Source organism: Podarcis bocagei (genome assembly GCF_964188305.1).
Source record: "Podarcis bocagei genome assembly, chromosome: 2".
Taxonomy (NCBI): Eukaryota; Metazoa; Chordata; class Lepidosauria; order Squamata; family Lacertidae; genus Podarcis; species Podarcis bocagei.
Genome location: NC_138126.1, coordinates 25,004,569 through 25,023,044, shown reverse-complemented (window position 1 = coordinate 25,023,044; position 18,476 = coordinate 25,004,569). Strand labels below are relative to the sequence as shown.

The 18,476-nt window shown below is 48.0% G+C and overlaps 1 protein-coding gene across 3 annotated transcripts in view; it reads right to left on the bottom strand.

Annotated features, from left to right (window-relative positions):
* Positions 1-18,476, bottom strand: part of CPNE9 (copine family member 9) — a 63,918-nt gene continuing 45,442 nt past the window's right edge. For all 3 annotated transcript variants that reach the window (XM_081182784.1, XM_081182785.1, XM_081182786.1), the window contains 9 exons: positions 10,320-10,373; positions 9,213-9,274; positions 7,915-7,961; positions 6,838-7,019; positions 3,039-3,166; positions 2,129-2,231; positions 1,059-1,116; positions 670-743; positions 1-556 (listed from right to left, as the gene is read on the bottom strand). In XM_081182784.1, the coding sequence (XP_081038910.1) occupies positions 404-556; positions 670-743; positions 1,059-1,116; positions 2,129-2,231; positions 3,039-3,166; positions 6,838-7,019; positions 7,915-7,961; positions 9,213-9,274; positions 10,320-10,373 (861 nt within the window). In that variant the 3' untranslated portion in view covers positions 1-403. The remainder of the gene's footprint in view (positions 557-669; positions 744-1,058; positions 1,117-2,128; positions 2,232-3,038; positions 3,167-6,837; positions 7,020-7,914; positions 7,962-9,212; positions 9,275-10,319; positions 10,374-18,476) is intronic.

Genomic DNA, 18,476 nt, shown 5'->3' with positions numbered 1-18,476 from the left:
CTGGGACCAAGGATGGTTTATTGTCGATAACCAGGCAGAAACAGAACTCGGTGGCGCCTTATTTAGCGAACCTGAAGAAAAACATCGTCCCTGGCTGCCCTCAGCGAAATGCAGGCTTCCTTCCGAACTCCTTCCTGGTCCGTGCCCCTTGCCAAGGGCTGGTTTGTGAACTCTGGTGCCATCCCTTGGGAGATTCTGGGTGGGTTCATGCTTTTGTGCTGGCATCTCCGAGGGCACCTGTGCGAGGCAGGGAGGTCACACCCCAGCCCACCTCCCACAGAGAGAGCTGTCCCAGCCACCCGGCTCATTGGGGACAGCCAACGTTGCCCAATTGGTAGGAGTTGTCTCAGTCCCAGCCGGAGCAGAACACCCTCATTGGCTCAGGCTACGGCAGAGGGCGGAACTACTGCGGACTAGCAGAAAGGGGCTTGATGTCGCGGGTCTTCATGTAGGAGAGGAGCTGCTCGGGGATTTCTGCCAGGACGTCCTTTGCCAGGCGTGCCATGCTCAAGACGTGGTTCCCAGAATGGTCCACGTAATCCCGGAATGGCACAAACTGGGCGGAAAGAGAGAGAAGGGGGTGGGTGCTTGGCCAGATCCCGCCCCCCCAAACCCCACCACCACCCTTTGGCATTGCTGATCCATCTATGCTCTCTGGAAAAGAGTTACCTGCACAATGTCTCTCTCAGCATAGCGCCCCCTGGAGGAGACTCGCACTTCATCTCCGTCCAGCTCTTCCATAGCTGAGGATCACACAAGAATGAATTACTGCTAAGATTCGTTGCCCTCCTCCTTGGGTCGCTGCCCAAGTACAGGGTACCTACAAAAGCCCCTCTTCCCTGCATGCAACCCAGCTCCACAAGGCCTAGTCATTGGCCTCGCAGCATGGCCTTTGGTGGTGGCCCTCTCGCCGCTTTGTGCTTTGTGCGAAGTGCTGAAGCATAGCAAGTCACCGACTTTGTCGTTGTGTCACCCTGTCGGACCGGGTTGCTCCAGGCCCACCCAACAAAATTCCCATCGTTGGCCCATCACACATCTTGGATCAGGGCAACACTTACCCAGAAAATCAGCCGGCCCTACTCCCACGATGATGATAGACATGGGCAAAGACGAGGCCTGTGGGGAGAACCGCATTGTCTGAGATGCATCCCACATGCATAGCTGTCAACTTTAATGAATGTTAGAATGATGTCAGAATGAAATTAAGTGGTTCTAGCAGCAATGTCATAAAGCTGTATGAAAAAATGGCTGGTTAATAGGTGAGAATTTAAAGTTATAACACATTAAATTAAAGGACTAAGACAAAAACAAAGAGGGAAAGGAATTGCTGAAATAACCAATTGAACCAGAATACAAAAAAGGGAGTTGAGAGGAGGTCAGGAAAGTAAGGAAATGAAATGTAAGATACGGAAGGATAAATTTGTTTCTAAGTGGTTTTTTTATATATATTTCTTTTTCTATACTTTGCATTTTGTATGTTTTTTCTCTTTTTTCTTTATATTTTTCATTGTCTTTTATGTAATTTTTTGCTCTTGAAATCTTAATAAATATTATTATTTTTTTAAAAAAAACACTTTCCCCCTTTTTAAAGGGAAATCCTATTGGGAATAAGGGAATTTCCTTTTAAAAAAGGGAAACGTTGACAGCTATGCCCACATGGTGTTTCGCCTTGCAGATCCAGATCAAGGCCACAAGGAGCCCTGGGCTAATCTAAATCCACACATTTGCAGCTGTGTATGCACACATGCAAAAACATGTTACATACAACAGAAATGCGCAGTAGACATTGCTAAGTATCTTGGCTGCAAAGCTGTTTACCCTTCAGCACAACTGGGACCTCAGCCTCATTCTGCCAGTGGTTAATGTCCGCACCATCGTTTATGTAAAGAAGGCCTTTTTATGGGGTTTGGGGGGTGGGCAATGAGGAATTCTGTGGTCACCACTTTACTGCAAATTCAATCGAGAAGGCGGTGAGGGCAGGTGGAGACCACCGGTTTCTTCAAGAAGGCATTTAAGGTGACATTGGGAGCTGCTGGTGACTGGCTTTCATGCCTCCCCTTAAGTCTTGAGGGTGTTCCTTTTCTTCCCCACCCCTCTCCCGGCATGGAAAGGCAGTGTTTGGACTCACGCTGACAATGGCTTCCTTGGTGTGCAGCATGTCAGAGATGACACCGTCCGTGATGATGAGCAGGACGTAATATTGGGACCCGTCGGTCTCCTGGGCTGCCAACCTGAGGAAGAGGGAGAGTCGAGAGGACAAAGACATGCCTTGCTTCTTCACTGTTTCCCACTGCACTATGGAGCTCTGCCCGCCAAGCAAACAGAGTTCTCAGCCGGAGAGTTGAAACAGAGGGCATGATTATTACAGTGGTACTTCAGGTTACAGACTCCGCTAACCCAGAAATAGTACCTCGGGTTAAGAACTTTCCTTCAGGATGAGAACAGGAATTGCATGGCGGCAGCGGGAGGCCCCATTAGCTAAAGTGGTACCTCAGGTTAAGAACAGTTTCAGGTTAAGAACGGACCTCCAGTACGAATTAAGTTCTTAACCCGAGGTACCACTGTAGTATTATTATTATTATACCCCGCCCATCTGGCTGCGTTTCCCAAGCCACTCAGGTCGGCTTGCAGCGTATCTAAAAACATAATTATAAACATCAAACGTTATAAACCTCCCGATACGGGGCTGCCTTCAGATGTCTTCTAAAAGTTGCGTAATTCCTTATCTCCTTAACATCTGAAGTGAGGGTGTCCCACAGGGAGGGCACCACTACCGAGAAGGTTTGGGTTGGCGGTTCCTCCACCTTTCTCTACCGCTGCTTGGATCGGCCGGGCAACGGGGGATGTTCCCTAAGGCGCCACTGAAAACATGCAAGCCCTGGAGCCAGACTGGGCTCCTTTGAAGGCAGAGGGTGACTTTGGTCTGGGTGTTGCAACAACTGCGTCTTGGAAAGACCAACTCAGAGATGTTCTGCCCCCAGCCCAACGCAAGGCTCCCGAGAGGAAAGAGGGCAGGACCTTTTCCAGTGCCCACTTACCGTGCCACCTGGTTGATGACTGGCGCAAAGTTGGTGGGTCCGTATAGCTGCACTGTGCGTAAGCTGTGGAAATAAGATTCCAGCACTCCCTCGATGCCCTCGCAGCTGGGGTTGTCTGGGTTGTGATTCTAAGGAAAGAACAGTGCTGTTTAGCAAACACAACAGATTTTATAGGAAGGGAGGTAAATGGATATTTTTTGCCAAGATAACCCCAACAACAACAACAACAGCCAGTAACAGGTGAACCCAAAGCTGAGATCTGCAAGACAGGATCTGGTGGATTTCTGGCTCAGCCACCCAGTTCCTACCACCGCCGGGCTATACCAGTGGAGCTCCCTAATCCTGGCTTAGCTAGAGCTAAGACCAGTAGGCCTTAAGTGAGGATATTAATAGACAAGATGTTAAATTGTTTTTATATGCAACAACAGTGGCAGGAGTATTGTTGGCCCAGAAATGGAAACAAGAAGAAATACCGACGAAAGAAGAATGGCAGACAAAATTAATGGACTACGCAGAATTGGATAAAATGACAGGAAGGATTCGAAATCTGCGGGACCAGAGATTTACAGAAGTTTGGAAGAAATATACGAATTATTTGAAGAGCAACTGTAATCAACAAATTACGCTAGTAGGACTACAAGAAGTTTGTAAGGAGAAATATATGAAACATTGCAAAGACGAGAGACATTAGTTATGATATTTAAATGTAATAGTGAAAGTAAGAAATGTAAATTAAGTGAAGAGATTGGAAAATTTTCAGATGTGATCGTTGGAAGTCAAAAAAATTGTATAAGATATAAAAGTATGTTTAATAATTGTTGAAAATGATATGTTAAAAAATTAATATACCGTATTTTTTGCTCTATAAGACTCACTTTTTCCCTCCTAAAAAGTAAAGGGAAATGTGTGTGCGTCTTATGGAGCCAATGCAGGCTGCACAGCTATCCCAGAAGCCAGAACAGCAAGAGGGATTGCTGCTTTCACTGTGCAGCGATCCCTCTTGCTGTTCTGGCTTCTGAGATTCAGAATATTTTTTTTCTTGTTTTCCTCCTCCAAAAACTAGGTGCGTCTTGTGGTCTGGTGCGTCTTATAGAGCAAAAAATGCGGTATATAAAGACCAGTGGACCTTACTCCAGCATAAGCCCTGAAAAGCAGGGAGTGGCAGGGATTGGACCAGGCAGTGGGGACTTACGCTGGACCCTAACTTTGAGCTTGTCCACACTTCTGCTGGTTCCGTGCCTAGAAAGTGCCTTCTGGGCACGAGTCCGAGTGGATTTGCGTTTGCTCTGCAGCTTTCCCCCCGAGAACACTCTATTTACCGCTGAATCAGAACAAATGGCAAATTGCTTGTTTTCCCGAGAGAGCATCAGGGCAAAGGGAAGTCTGGATGAGCCCCTTTTCAGCTTGGAAACTAACCTAATGGAACTAATGCTTGCCAAAAGGATGGCATTGAAAACTCTTATTTCAAAGGCTTGCTTTCCCTCTATCGGGCTTAGGACAGCTCAGCTGGCAGCAATCCCAGCTCCAGAGTTTGGATCAGGTGTGCTTTATTGAAGGCAGTGCAAACTGGGCTGACTTCCCTATTTAGGATGTGTGATTCCATCCCCACCCCAGTCCTTAGCAGATAATTCCTTGCCAGGTGTGAAACTAGGCTTTCTTTCACCCGGGTTAAAGACCCAGTTTGGCGCCCCTGCCACACACAGGCTGGGAGACTCAATGGCGCCCCTCTGGAGGCTTCACCCAGGGCAAAATACCCGGCTAGCTCGCCTGTAGCTACAGCTGTCCTTGCGCATTTAAGAAGTATTTAGAGGCATGAGGAATGGAGACTTTGTGTGCATGTAAAAAAGTTAAGCTTCCTTCCCTCCCCACAATCTGGTTTTTCTAAAGAAGCTCGGTCACACGCATTTGTTGATACCTGTGGCATGTTTCATACTGTAAGCACTAAAAGCCATAGAAAACAGGTGATGAGCAAAACAATATTAAGGATCCTTCCACCACTACTAAACTTTTAGAAAGAGGGGGATTGAGGAACCTCTGTTGGAAGACAAACCCTGAGCTGGAAGACCTGCCCCACCAACCACAGAACAGTGAGCAAGGGGCTTCATTTATTTGGTGGAGAGGGACATGTGTCTGTTCTACACAATCCAGAGATAAAACTTGGCGTTGGAAACAGGTTAGAGGCCTGAGCCCTGGAGTTCTGGCACAAACTCATCGCTGCATCCCATCATCTGTGCTAGTCTTGAAAAGGAATGCAGCACTGACCAGTAACTGGAGCAAAGGAGAAGGAAAACGAAGACAAGAGTTGGATGTGAACAGTTGGGTAACTATGGATGCAGGCTAGGCAATTCACGTCATAATACAAAGGGAGATACAGAGTGGGTTTTTTAAAAAGCTGGTTTGATGGATATCAATGTCCCCTATAAGGCGGCCTGCCTGGTTTGTTGTTGAGTTGTAACATGCTTGCTACTTACAGTAGGGCAAAGGCTTCTGCAGTGGCTCAGAAGCGGAGTGTGTTGTGGGTTGCAGCGAACGTAGTTATTGGCAACAACCTTGAATCTTCTTGCTCTTGCAGATCCACCAGGTGTCATTACAGAGAGCAAGCAGCAAGTCTTGACTACACACTCTGAATTTCTTTTTGGGGTCTATGTAATGGTAGTTCTCTAACTCCCTCTGCCCCACTGCAAAGTTCCTAGGGTGAGATGTCTTGGCAAACCATGTACTTAACCATGGTGCCGCCATCACTGATTTATCAAAGTATTTGGCAACATTTATATACTGTTTGAATATACAAAAAAAAAGCAAGAGGGGGGGAAAAGCACCAAAAACCAAACACTTCTAAGTGGTTTTCAACAATATGAAATAAAACATCAAAATGATCCATACAAAATTGTTGTTGCTGTTGTTGATGGCATCCATCTTGGGAGATAATGGAGGTTCGTTCTCGAAACCAGTACCGTATTAGGAAAGTCAGGGGCCAAGCTGTGCTGAGAACGGCCTCTTTGACTAGCATATTTTAAAGGGAAAACTATATATTATGGAAATCCGGAGTCCCAGGCTGGTAAATCTGGCTCTGGTTAAGACAGTCTTGATCTCCGTTGTCAGGGGGGAAAGAAAACCAAGCACAAAACTAGGTACAAATGGCTTGACTGTTCCAAAGCCTTTCCACAAATCACCTCAACAGAGCTCACTGACCATTAATGGTCCATGGAGCTCAGCTTGTGAACCTCTGGGGTATACAACGATCCAGGTAAGGTAAAGGTAAAGGGACCCCAGACCATTAGGTCCAGTCGTGGCCGACTCTGGGGTTGCAGCGCTCATCTCGTTTTATTGGCCGAGGGAGCCAGCGTACAGCTTCCAGGTCATGTGGCCAGCATGATTAAGCTGCTTCTGGTGAACCAGAGCAGCACACGGAAACGCCATTTACCTTCCCGCCGGAGCGGTACCTATTTATCTACTTGCACTTGGACGTGCTTTCGAACTGCTAGGTTGGCAGGAGCTGTGACCGAACAACGGGAGCTCACCCCATCGCGGGGATTCGAACCGCGACCTTCTGATCGGCAAGCCCTAGGCTCTGTGGTTTAACCCACAGAGATTTCCCTAAGACCCGACTCCACAGGTATGCAAAAAACCTGCCTCATAAATCAGGACAATGATCCCTCTAGCCCAGTTTTGCCCTATCTGACTTGGCAGTATGTTTGCTACTCCAGATGCGAGCAAATGGAGACACCAGGGATTGAATCTGGGCCATACACACATCAGGCCCCTCTTATCATTGCAACTGGGGGGGTTTCCCACCTACCAAAGGGAACTGGTGGGACACCTTGCCATCCGGCGGGACTTTGGCTCCGAAGCCGTAGGCCGGGAAAAGCTTGTCGCTGTCGTAGTCCTGGATGATTTCTCCAACGGCCTTCAGAGCCATGGCGTAGGAGCTGAGCTGGTAGGGGCTCATGTAATGGAGGGAGGTGGGCTGGGAGGGAATCCCTGTGAAAAGGCATTTGGTCAGCCTCCAGAATCCCACAACCCCATTCCCCCAGCAATTCAGCCCCACGGCTTCCCACAGGCCGTACACACAGCATTCGGAAATCCATATCAAAAAGCCAGCAACCCTCCGCCATCTTGGCTTGGCTTGGCTCTCTCCCTCCTCTGGGAATTCACAGAACATTGGGTAGCTCTTCATACTTTCCTTCTTCTCCTCAATGGCACCTTGATTGGCCTAATAAGGTAAAGGGACCCCTGACCATTAGGTCCAGTCGTGGACGACTCTGGGGTTGCGGCGCTCACCTTGCTTTATTGGCCGAGGGAGCCGGCATACAGCTTCCGGGTCATGTGGCCAGCAGGACTAAGCCGCTTCTGGCGAACCAGAGCAGCGCACGGAAACGCCGTTTACCTTCCTGCTGGAGCAGTACCTATTTATCTACTTGCACTTTGACATGCTTTTGAACTGCTAGGTTGGTAGGAGCAGGGACCGAGCAACGGGATCTCACCCCGCAACGGGGATTTGAACCACTGACCTTTTGATCGGCAAGCCCTAGGCTCTGTGGTTTAACACACAGCGCCACCCGCGTCCCACTACTTGGCCTTATACTTCCACTTCATTCTCCCACAGGTGAATTCCCCTCTTCCTTGACTCCTCAGACACTGGGACAATGGCATTTCTCTCCCCTCACCCTGTCCTGTGACCAATTCTGGTATGGAAGTGTGTAAGTTCTTTGCGGGAAGATTCCCACAGCCCCACATTTGAGAGCGGGGGCAGGCAACCCCACAGAGGTGGAAGGTTAAAGATCTGCCTTTAGCCCAAGGGTCCTCGGCTGCCTGGTTACCGGCAGCTAAACTCTCCCTCTGTTCCCATAGCGACTCAGGGCTGTGCTGCACTCACCGTTGGAGGCGGTGAAATCAATGGCGACGGTGAAATTCAGCTGTGTCCTAAGGGGTGGGATGGAGGAGAGAGAGAAATGGATGCTATCGTTCTTGCGAGCCCCCCAAAATGCCCTTAGCTGTGTTCTTCCTCATAGGTTAATCCCACCAGCACCCTTCGGTCTCCTGCCAGTACCCCAAAATCAGAGCCCCAACCTCAAAGGTCTCTGCCAGACTTCAGGCATGCTATTCTCTCAATGCTTCACACGCTGGTCTTGTTCTGCCTTCCTGCCTAGGCCACCCTTGTCTAGTCTCCTCCTGGGCAATACCCGAGAAGCTGTGAAGGCTGGCGTTGGTGCTTCAAGCTCTAAACAACTCAGAGACCAAATATCTGAAGCAGAGCCTCCTTCCCTACAGATCCTCTCAGGTGCTGAGATTGGCCCTGCTTCCTCTACCATCAGAGGCTTGGGCGTGGGAGTGGTGACCTGCGAGAGGGCCTTCTCCATGGTGGCCCCTAAGCTGTGGAACTCCCCGCAGAAGCGTGTCTGCACCTTCTTTATACAGCTTTTGGAGAATGCCGAAGACGAACCTCTTTACCTTGGCTTTTGGTGCTTGAGGTGTATAATTTTGGAATATATTTTTAGGATAGATATTTCTGAAATGGTAAGTTGTTTTAAATGACTAATAATAATAATAATAAGAAGAAGAAGAAGAAGAATTTCATTATTTATACCCTGCCCATCTGGCTGGGTTTCCCCAGCCACTCTGTGTGGCTCCCAACAGAATAATAATAATAAGAAGAATAAGAATAATTGATAAAACATCAAACATTAAAAACTTCCCTGAACAGGGCTGCCTTCAGATGTCTTCTAAAAGTCAGATAGTTGTTTATTTCCTTGACATCTGATGGGAGGGTGTTCCACAGAGCGGGCGCCACTACCAAGAAGGCCCTCTGCCTGGTTCCTTGTAACCTCACTTCTCGCAGTGAGGGAACCGCCAGAAGGCCCTCAGAGCTGGACCTCAGTGTCCGGGTCGAATGATAGGGGTGGAGATGCTCCTTCAGGTATACTGGGCTGAGGCCGTTTAGGGCTTTAAAGGTCAGCACCAACACTTTGAATTGTGCTCGGAAACGTACTGGGAGCCAATGTAGGTCCTTCAGGACTTAATATCGTATTGCAAAGTGGCATTTCAGTGTTGTAACCCACCCTGGGACCTTAGGGTGAAAGATGGGCATTCCATCCATCAATAACAGGGCAGCCAGCCCCTGGGCTTCCAGATTCAGGGCCCCAAGGAGGAACCCAAGCTTTTCAACCAACGCACCCGCCTCGAATGTAGTCGACAAAGGTGTATTCCGACTGCACTGCGAAGGACAGCAGCGTTACCTACCGGAAACAGAGACAGGCAGAAAAAACAACATGTGAAACGCATGTAGTCAGAAAGGCAGCTTGGAGGCTCTGTTCTGTAGCAGCCTAAAGGTGCTTCTAGAGTCCGTTGCTATTTTGGGAGTGGGATATGATCACATGCTGGCAAATTCAGGTTGCAGAATTACGGTTGACCTTGCACAACAAGCTTGCTTCCCCCCTAAAAGATTGAGGGTACCGGTATTTGTGATAGGGAAAGTGAAGGGAAACACACCAGAAAAATTTGTGGGATTGCCCTTCCATGTCTAAACTCCCCACTGTGTTCAGCTCCCGAGTCCTGCCAGTGGAAACCCACAGAAGGGTATGTGCCAGCTCAACGGGGCATTCCACCCCTCTCCGCCCCTCCCAAAATGGCTTGGGAAGGTCAGGGGAACCCCCAGAACAGCCTGAGGGATGGGGGGGGGGAGGGATCATTCCATCCGGCAACCTGAAAAGCTTGCACGGGCAGAAAATTCGCCATAGTGCTGAGCTGAATTTCTCCCCATGTGTTTTCAATGCATGGCGTGTGACACGGTTCACCCAATGAGCAACTGTGCAAACCACTTTTGGAAATGTAAATAAGAAGTTGGTGATGGGGGGGGGTGGATCTGGACCCTGGGGGGAGGGGAAAGAGGGCTTTAAACCTCTGCCCACTCCGTCCTCATCCAGATCAGCTTCCCCTGTGACCGGAAGGAAGGACTGGTGGTACCGGTGGGAATTTTTGTCCCGCTTCCCAAAATAATACAGGAAACTTAGCAACCCACTCCAGTTCACCAGATCATCTATGCTCTGCGGCAGATTAGGGTACCTACACTCCTCTAGATGCTGATGGACTCAAAGTCCCATTATCCCTGATCCACAGTGGTTGAGGACTGATGGGAGTTGTAGTCCAGCAACATCTGGAAAGCCACGAGATTTTCTATCCCCCGTCTTACAGGTTCAAGCCAAACCCTTCAGCAACTGGAGCTGGCGCTTAGCAATTCAAGGTGGGGGGAGAGGAGAAGAACATAACATCCCACATACTTACTGTCCCAGAGTTAACGTATTTTTTCTTCTTGCATTTCTTCCTAGGATTAGAAACCTGGGGTTGAAACAGAAGAACAAGGAAAGGTGACTCTGTTGTCAACTCTCCAGCCACCATTTTGTCTCCCAACAACCGTCACCAAAGTTGTATCCTTTGCAACCATTATACTTCATATTTGTGGCCATTATCATAACCTCAACTGAGCAGCTACACAGATTGTGGAATTTGAAGGATCAATCAAACAGTCCGGAAAGCCAAATCCAATCCCTTATACAAAGTAAAAAGTTATCCATCTTTTATCAACCATCTTGGACACTATACAGTGGTATCTCAGGTTAAGAACTTAATTTGTTCTGGAGGTCTGTTCTTAACCTGAAACTGATCTTAACCTGAGGTACCACTTTGTCTAATGGGGCCTCCCGCCACAGCCGCGCGATTACTGTTCCCATCCTGAAGCAAAGTTCTTAACCTGAGGTACTATTTCTGGGTTAGCGGAGTCTGTAACCTGAAGCGTCTGTAACCTGAAGCATCTGTAACTTGAGGTACCACTGTAATCACCAGGTGAGGTCTTGCGGATGGTCCTGCCACTGGGGGCTGCCTGGTTGATGATTAACTGCGACAGGGCCTTTTTAGTGGTGGCTCCCCGGTTGTGGAATGCCCTCCCTAGTGAGGTGTGCCTGTCTCCATCATTATTAACTTGCATGAAGAACTTGAAAGTATTCCTGTTCCCCCCATAAACGTTGGATAGAATGGTGTTTATAAGTGCAGTTTCTGACAGAATGTTTTTAACTGAAACGGCTTTTAGATATTTTTAAATGCAAATTGCTTTTAGCGTGTTTTAGCAGTTTCAGAATATTGCTGCTCCATTTTTATTGTTAAATGGTGCATTTGCTTGCCACCCTGGGATCTGTGGGGAGGAAAGGCGGGATGCCAATCACTGTTGGCATCCATCTGTCTCGAGAGAGACAGCGGACGGCACCTCCAAGGGTGAACTGCTGCATTAGCGTTATAAATTCAATAAACAGCAGCAATAATAAGTAATTTCAGACTAGCAATCACCAACTGACATTCTGTAGTCTTGCCCCTGGTTTCATTTCTGTCTAACTCGTGGGTAGGCAGACTAAGGCCTGGGGACCGGATCCGGCCCAATCGCCTTCTAAATCTGGCTCATGGACATGTTTTTACATGAATAGAATGTGTCCTTTTATTTAAAATGCATCTCTGGGTTCATAGAATCATAGAGTTGGAAGAGACCACAAGGGCCATCGAGTCCAACCCCCTGTCAAGCAGGAAACACCATCAGAGCACTCCTGACATATGGTTGTCAAGCCTCTGCTTAAAGACCTCCAAAGTAGGAGACTCCACCACACTCCGTGGCAGCAAATTCCACTGTCAAACAGCTCTTACTGTCAGGAAGTTCTTCCTAATGTTTAGGTGGAATCTTCTTTCTTGTAGTTTGGATCCATTGCTCCGTGTCCGCTTCTCTGGAGCAGCAGAAAACAACCTTTCTCCCTCCTCTATGTGACATCCTTTTATATATTTGAACATGGCTATCATATCATCCCTTAACCTTCTCTTCTCCAGGCTAAACATGCCCAGCTCCCTTAGCCGTTCCTCATAAGTCATCGTTTCCAGGCCTTTGACCATTTTGGTTGCCCTCCTCTGGACACGTTCCAGTTTGTCAGTGTCCTTCTTGAACTGTGGTGCCCAGAACTGGACACAGTACTCCATGTGAGGACTGACCAGAGCAGAATACAGTGGCACTATTACTTCCCTTGATCTAGATGCTAAACTCCTATTGATGCAGCCCAGAATTGCATTGGCTTTTTTAGCTGCCACGTCACACTGTTGGCTCATGTCAAGTTTGTGGTCAACCAAGACTCCTAGATCCTTTTCACATGTACTGCTCTCAAGCCAGGTGTCCCCCATCTTGTATTTGTGCCTCTCATTTTTTTTGCCCAAGTGCAATACTTTACATTTCTCCCTGTTAAAGTTCATCTTGTTTGTTTTGGCCCAGTTCTCTAATCTGTCAAGGTCGTTTTGAAGTGTGATCCTGTCCTCTGGGGTGTTAGCCACCCCTCCCAGTTTGGTGTCATCTGCAAATTTGATCAGGATGCCCTTGAGTCCATCATCCAAGTCGTTGATAAAGATGTTGAATAAGACCGGGCCCAAGACAGAACCCTGTGGCACCCCACTAGTCACTCTTCTCCAGGATGAAGAGGAACCATTGATGAGCACCCTTTGGGTTCGGTCCGTCAGCCAGTTACAAATCCACTGAGTGGTAGCATAGTCAAGACCGCATTTTACCAGCTTCTTTACAAGAATATCATGGGGCATCTTGTCAAATGCCTTGCTGAAATCAAGGTAGGCTATATCCACTGCATTCCCTTCATCTACCAGGCTTGTAATTCTGTCAAAAAACGAGATCAGGTTAGTCAGGGTTATTTGTGGGGCCTGCCTGGTGTTTTTTTACATGAGTAGAATCTGTGCTTTTATTTTATTTTATTTATTTATTTTATTAAAGATTTTCTTGATTTACAAAAGTGTGTGCCATATTTCTCTCGTATTTTTCCCCCATGTAACATTTTTACAAATCAGTGTCATTTGTCGAGACATTAGGAAGAAAAGGGGGAAAGAGGTGGAGGGGGGAGATAAGTGGGGGTGGGGTCGGGTGGCAATGTTTCTATTTTACTTACTATATCTAGGGTTTGGTGTCAGCGTTGCTTGTGCAGGTTCTTTGCTGTTCGCTTGTGTTCCTTTGGTGGTGAGAGAGGTTGGGGTTGGTCTAGGGTGTGGTTATTTATTTGTGGTTGGCTGTGGTGGTCTTTGTTTTCATGTGTGAGTGGGGTGGGTGGGTGTTTTGGGTCAGCTTTTATTTAAAATGCATCTATGGGTTATTTGTGGGGCATAGGAATCCGTTCATTTCCCCCCTCCAAAATATAGTCCGGCCCCCCACAAGGCCTGAGGGACAGTGGACCGGCCCCCTGCTGAAAAAGTTTGTTGACCCCTGGTCTAACTTGTTCCGGCTTGTGCAAGTGGATTGCTTGCTTGCACGCTCTTAAATGCTGCTGAGCTGCCACTTTTCAGTTGGAAAAAGAGCTCAAATGAAGGTCCAACACAGCACAGTATAGCGATTCATTATCCAGCAATATCCAGAAGGCTGCCGGTTCAATACCTGGTATCTCCAGGTGGGGATGGGAAGATCCACTGCCTCAAACCCTGGAGTGCCACTGCCAATCATTGTAGACAATTCTGAGCGCTGTGGGCCAAGGGCCTCAGTCATAGAATCATAGAGTTGGAAGCGACCCCAAGAGTCATCTAGTCCAACGCCCTGCAATGCAGGAATAAGTTAAGTACAGTGGTACCTTGGTTCTCAAACGCCTTGGTACTCAAACAACTTGGAACCCAAACACTGCAAACCCAGAAGTGTTCTGGATTGCGAATGTTTTCCAGAAGCCAAACGTGCTCCGTTTTGAGTGTGACGTTTCCAATTTGAGTGCCACACTTCTGCTGAGGTCCGTCTGCTTTTGCTATTTCGTGTTTTTGCAGCTTTTTTGTTTTGTTTTTGTGACTGTGGGGAACCCAGTTCAGATACTGATGGATTGTGTGACTGCAGTACAGTGGTACCTCGGGTTACATACGCTTCAGGTTACAGACTCCACTAACCCAGAAATAGTACCTCGGGTTAAGAACTTTGCTTCAGGATGAGAACAGAAATCGGGCTCCGGCAGTGCAGTGGCGGCAGGAGGCCCCATTAGCTAAAGTGGTGCTTCAGGTTAAGAACAGTTTCAGGTTAAGAACGGACCTTCGGAACGAATTAAGTACTTAACCCGAGGTACCACTGTACGTTGTTTATTGCTTTCATTTTATGGATCCATGGTCCCGTTAGATAGTAAAATTGATGTTAAATTGCTGATTTAGTGGTTGTTTTGAAAAGTCTAGAACGGATTAATCCGTTTTGCTTTACTTTCTATGGGAAAGTGTGTCTTGGTTTTGGAAAGGACCTCCGGAAGGGATTAAGTTTGAGAACCAAGGTACCACTGTATAATTTTTATTTTTTTAGAATAATTTTTATTAGCCGACCAATCAAATCAAATCACATCACATAAATTCCGAATTATAAAGCCGAATTTTAAATTTTTGTTGGGGGGGACCCATATTTCAAGTTCCAAAGGGGGATTCCGTTCATCTTCTTGCTACTGCGTTAATATCCAAATCAGTCCAAATAAAGTTCATAATTCTATCCAGTCTTATCTTGCTATTTCCACATCTCATCTTGTCCGTATATTTTTTCTTTTTTTCTTTATGATCTCTTCTGATAATCTCCTTAAGCAGATAAACACCACTTATAATCCTGTGTGAATTTTTCCGTTCGTCCAATCCTCATATCAAGATGGTTTCCATATATCATCGCTTTCATAAATAACATCGCTCTTTCCATCATTAATCTCGCAGATCTGTCGCTCTTAAGTCCTCTGAGGAGTCTCACCCACAATATAAAAACAGCTCTGTTCCTCCTCCCAGACTCAAGTCCTCCGACAGAACTTGCCAACATGGCGACGGTATTTTTAACTGCGTCATTCCAAAGCTCTTATACTTTCCACGATCTTCTTGAAACATGCTTTGGTTAGAAAATTATCTCCACACAGACATAAATCCACAGCTTAAGTCATTAAAACGACATTTCTGGCTTAGGTGGGGGGGGGGATTCTTGGTTAATCACATAGAGGAAAGAAATGAAAGTTTTTTCCCCCTCCCCCATCCAGTCCCTTTGGCATACTGAGCCTTGATGATCTTCTCATGATTTATCCTTGTTCCTCCAACCCGTCTTGTTTATCAGAGATCTCTTCAGTTAGCAGTCTTTACTCCCCCTCCTTCCTTGAAATATGTGCATTCGCTTCCTCCTAATTGTTTCTTTTGAAGTTATTGCAGCTAGAGGCGCGGATCAGAGACAGCGTCCAGGAGCCCGAGATCCTCAGGAGGGTTCTGCCTAGTGCCCCCATCCCCACAAATTCGGGGGTGGTGTAGGGCACAGCAGGGAAGGGCAGCCCCCCCCACATCCTTGGGGGGGGGTAGGGAGGCTATTTACTCCCATCACAGCCTCCTAATTACCTCGTGTGGGTCGGAGAGATGTTATTGTCAGCCATCTTCCGATGCGCCCCTAGTGGCCCCTTGAAGGTACCACGGTATAAGGCAGCCTTCTACATTCCTAATACAGAGGTACCTCGGGTTAAGAACTTATTTCGTTCTGGAGGTCCATTCTTAACCTGAAACTGTTCTTAACCTGAGGTGCCACTTTAGCTAATGGGGCCTCCCGCTGCCGCCACACAATTTCTGTTCTCATCCTGAAGCAAAGTTCTTAACCTGAGGTACTATTTCTGGGTTAGCGGAGTCCGTAACCTGAAGCGTCTGTAACCTGAAGTGTGTGTAACCCGAGGTACCACTGTAACTGCTCATCTAAGTTGGCTGTGAGTCCTGGAAGACCTGCTCCTGCCTTACAGGGGTTTTTCTACCTGGCCTGGGAGCGCAGGGCCCTGATTGACTCCAGCTACAAAAGCTGAACCTGCTGAAGAGGACAGAGTCTCTCTTGATTGGCTTTTGGTGCAGACCCAGCTCATATAGCATGAGCGTCCACAGCCCCGGCCATGAACCGCCATTGGCAGGATTTGCAGCTACAGCAGCAGATATGTTCTGTGCTTATGAGAATATTTTATTCTTTTGCTACTTATGCTGTTTTATATTTGACTTCACTTAGTGACGCTTTAATTTGGAAATGTTTAAGATAATTCTTTTGTTAACTTTGCTCTGCTAAACGTGCGTTCTGCAGTAGTGTGTTTTTTAAAAAAAAAACACGTTTAGGATAATATTTTAGTTTCCTGTTAATTATGTTTGAAGGAATGTTAATTGTATTTAAATGTATAATTTGTATTCGGGTTTCTTCAGTAAGGTTTTATTCTGGATTGTTTTATTTGCTGTTTTAATGTAGGTTGTAAACTGCTTTGAGATTTTCTCCCCTTAAAAATATAAAGTAGTATGGAAATAAAATGAAAAGAGCAGGAGGAGGAGGAGGAGGAGGAGGAAGAAGAAGAAGAAGATCTGTTGCCATGATCAATATTTTTCAATAATTTCTATTTGTCCTGTCTAGCAACAGGAAACTTTAGTAAGAAGCAGGGCAGATGATGGGTGTTGCAACGGCTTCTTTGAGGGGTGGAGAGAGGGGATGATGAGGCCCAAAGGAAAGATGTCAGTTCCAAACTAGATAGCTGAGATAGAAGCAACTGGGGTATGGCTCAAAGTTTGCTTGTAGTTTCACTTAAGGCAGGCATAGGCAGACTCGGCCCTCCAGATGTTTAGAGACTACAATTCCCATCATCCCTGACCACTGGTCCTGTTAGCTAGGGATCATGGGAGTTGTAGTCCCAAAAGACCTGAAGTGCTGAGGTTGCCTATGCCTGACTTAAGGGAAAGCAAACTTGTTTTCCGGGTTGCCAGACAGGTTCTGAACATCACATCTCTTTGGGGATCTTGTACGTAAAGCGATCTATAACTCAAAATCAAATCAAACGTTTATTGCTTATCCAAGAGCTATTGCCAAATCTAATAATAATAATGATAATGATAATAGTAACAACAACAACAACAACATCACTCAAAATATACAGTGGTGCCTTGCAAGACGAAATTAATTCGTTCCGCAAGTTTTTTCTTCTTGCGAGTTTTTCGTCTTGCGATGCACAGTTTCCCATAGGAATGCATTGAAAATCAATTAATGCATTCCTAGGGAAACCGACTTCAGACCAGGTCCGGGGACAGTCTGTCCCCCGACCTCTTCTGAAGGCTGGGGGGGGGGACAAGGGCTTTTCTTCCCACCCCCAGCATTTTAAAAAACCCCGGGACAGCGAAGGGCTTCTCCGCTGTCCGGGGCGATCTTAAAATGCTGGCGGGCGGCATTTTAAAATCGCCCCGGGGCCAGCGGAGGACTTCTCTGCTGTCCGGGGCAATTTAAAAGCCCCTGGGTAGGCAGGCAGGGGGGACAAAGACTTTTGCCCCCCGCCAGCCTTCAGAAGAGGTCCTGGACCTCTTCTGAAGGCTGGCGGGGGCGAAAGTCTTTGCTCCCCCCCCCGCCTGCCTTCAAAAGCTGTCCGGCCAAGGCTTCGCGGACCTCTCCGCAAGCAGCGGCAGCGCTGCTGCTGCTGGCGGAGAGTTGCCGGCATGCCGAAGCCTGCGCGCTGACATCAGCACGCCCAGGCTTCGCGGACCTCTCCGCCAGCAGCGGCAGCGCTGCCGCTGCTGGCGGAGACTTGCCGGCATGCCGAAGCCTGTGCGCGCTGACATCAGCGCGCCCAGGCTTCGCGGACCTCTCCGCCAGCAGCGGCAGCGCTGCCGCTGCTGGCGGAGAGTTGTCGGCATGCCGAAGCCTGGGCGCGCTGACATCAGCGCGCCCAGGCTTCGCGGACCTCTCCGCCAGCAGCGGCAGCGCTGCCGCTGCTGGCGGACAGTTGCCGGCATGCCGAAGCCTGCGCGCGCTGACATCAGCGCGCCCAGGCTTCGCGGACCTCTCCGCCAGCAGCGGCAGCGCTGCTGCTGCTGGCGGACAGTTGCCGGCATGCCGAAGCCTGCGCGAGCTGACATCAGCGCGCCCAGGCTTCGCGGACCTCTCCTGCCTTCAAAAGCCGTCCGGGATAGCGGGAAGCGCTTCCCTGCTATCCCGGACTGCTTTTAAAATGTTGGCGCTGGGGAGCAAAGCCTTTCGGCCCCCGCCAGCCTTCCTGGACCTCTTCTGAAGGCCGGAGGGGGGGGGAAGGCTTTGCTCCCCACCGCTAGCATTTAAAAGAGGTCCCCGGAGATTTCCCTATGGGCTTTCGTCTTGCGAAGCAAGCCCATAGGGAAATTCGTTTTGCGAAGTGCCTCCAAAACCGAAAACCCTTTCGTCTAGCGGGTTTTCCGTCTTGCGAGGCGTTCGTCTTGCGGGGTACCACTGTAATGAAAACAGAGTAAGAAGAGTGCAGTGTCTGTTGCAGCATCTGATCCTATGCGGTATCCTGTATCTTTTGCAAGGAGAACAACTACAGAACTTTCACTGTAACTCTCACTATCAAAAAAATAAAACAAAAAAGGAGACTGCTCATTTACAATTCGACCCAACACTTTAGCAACAGA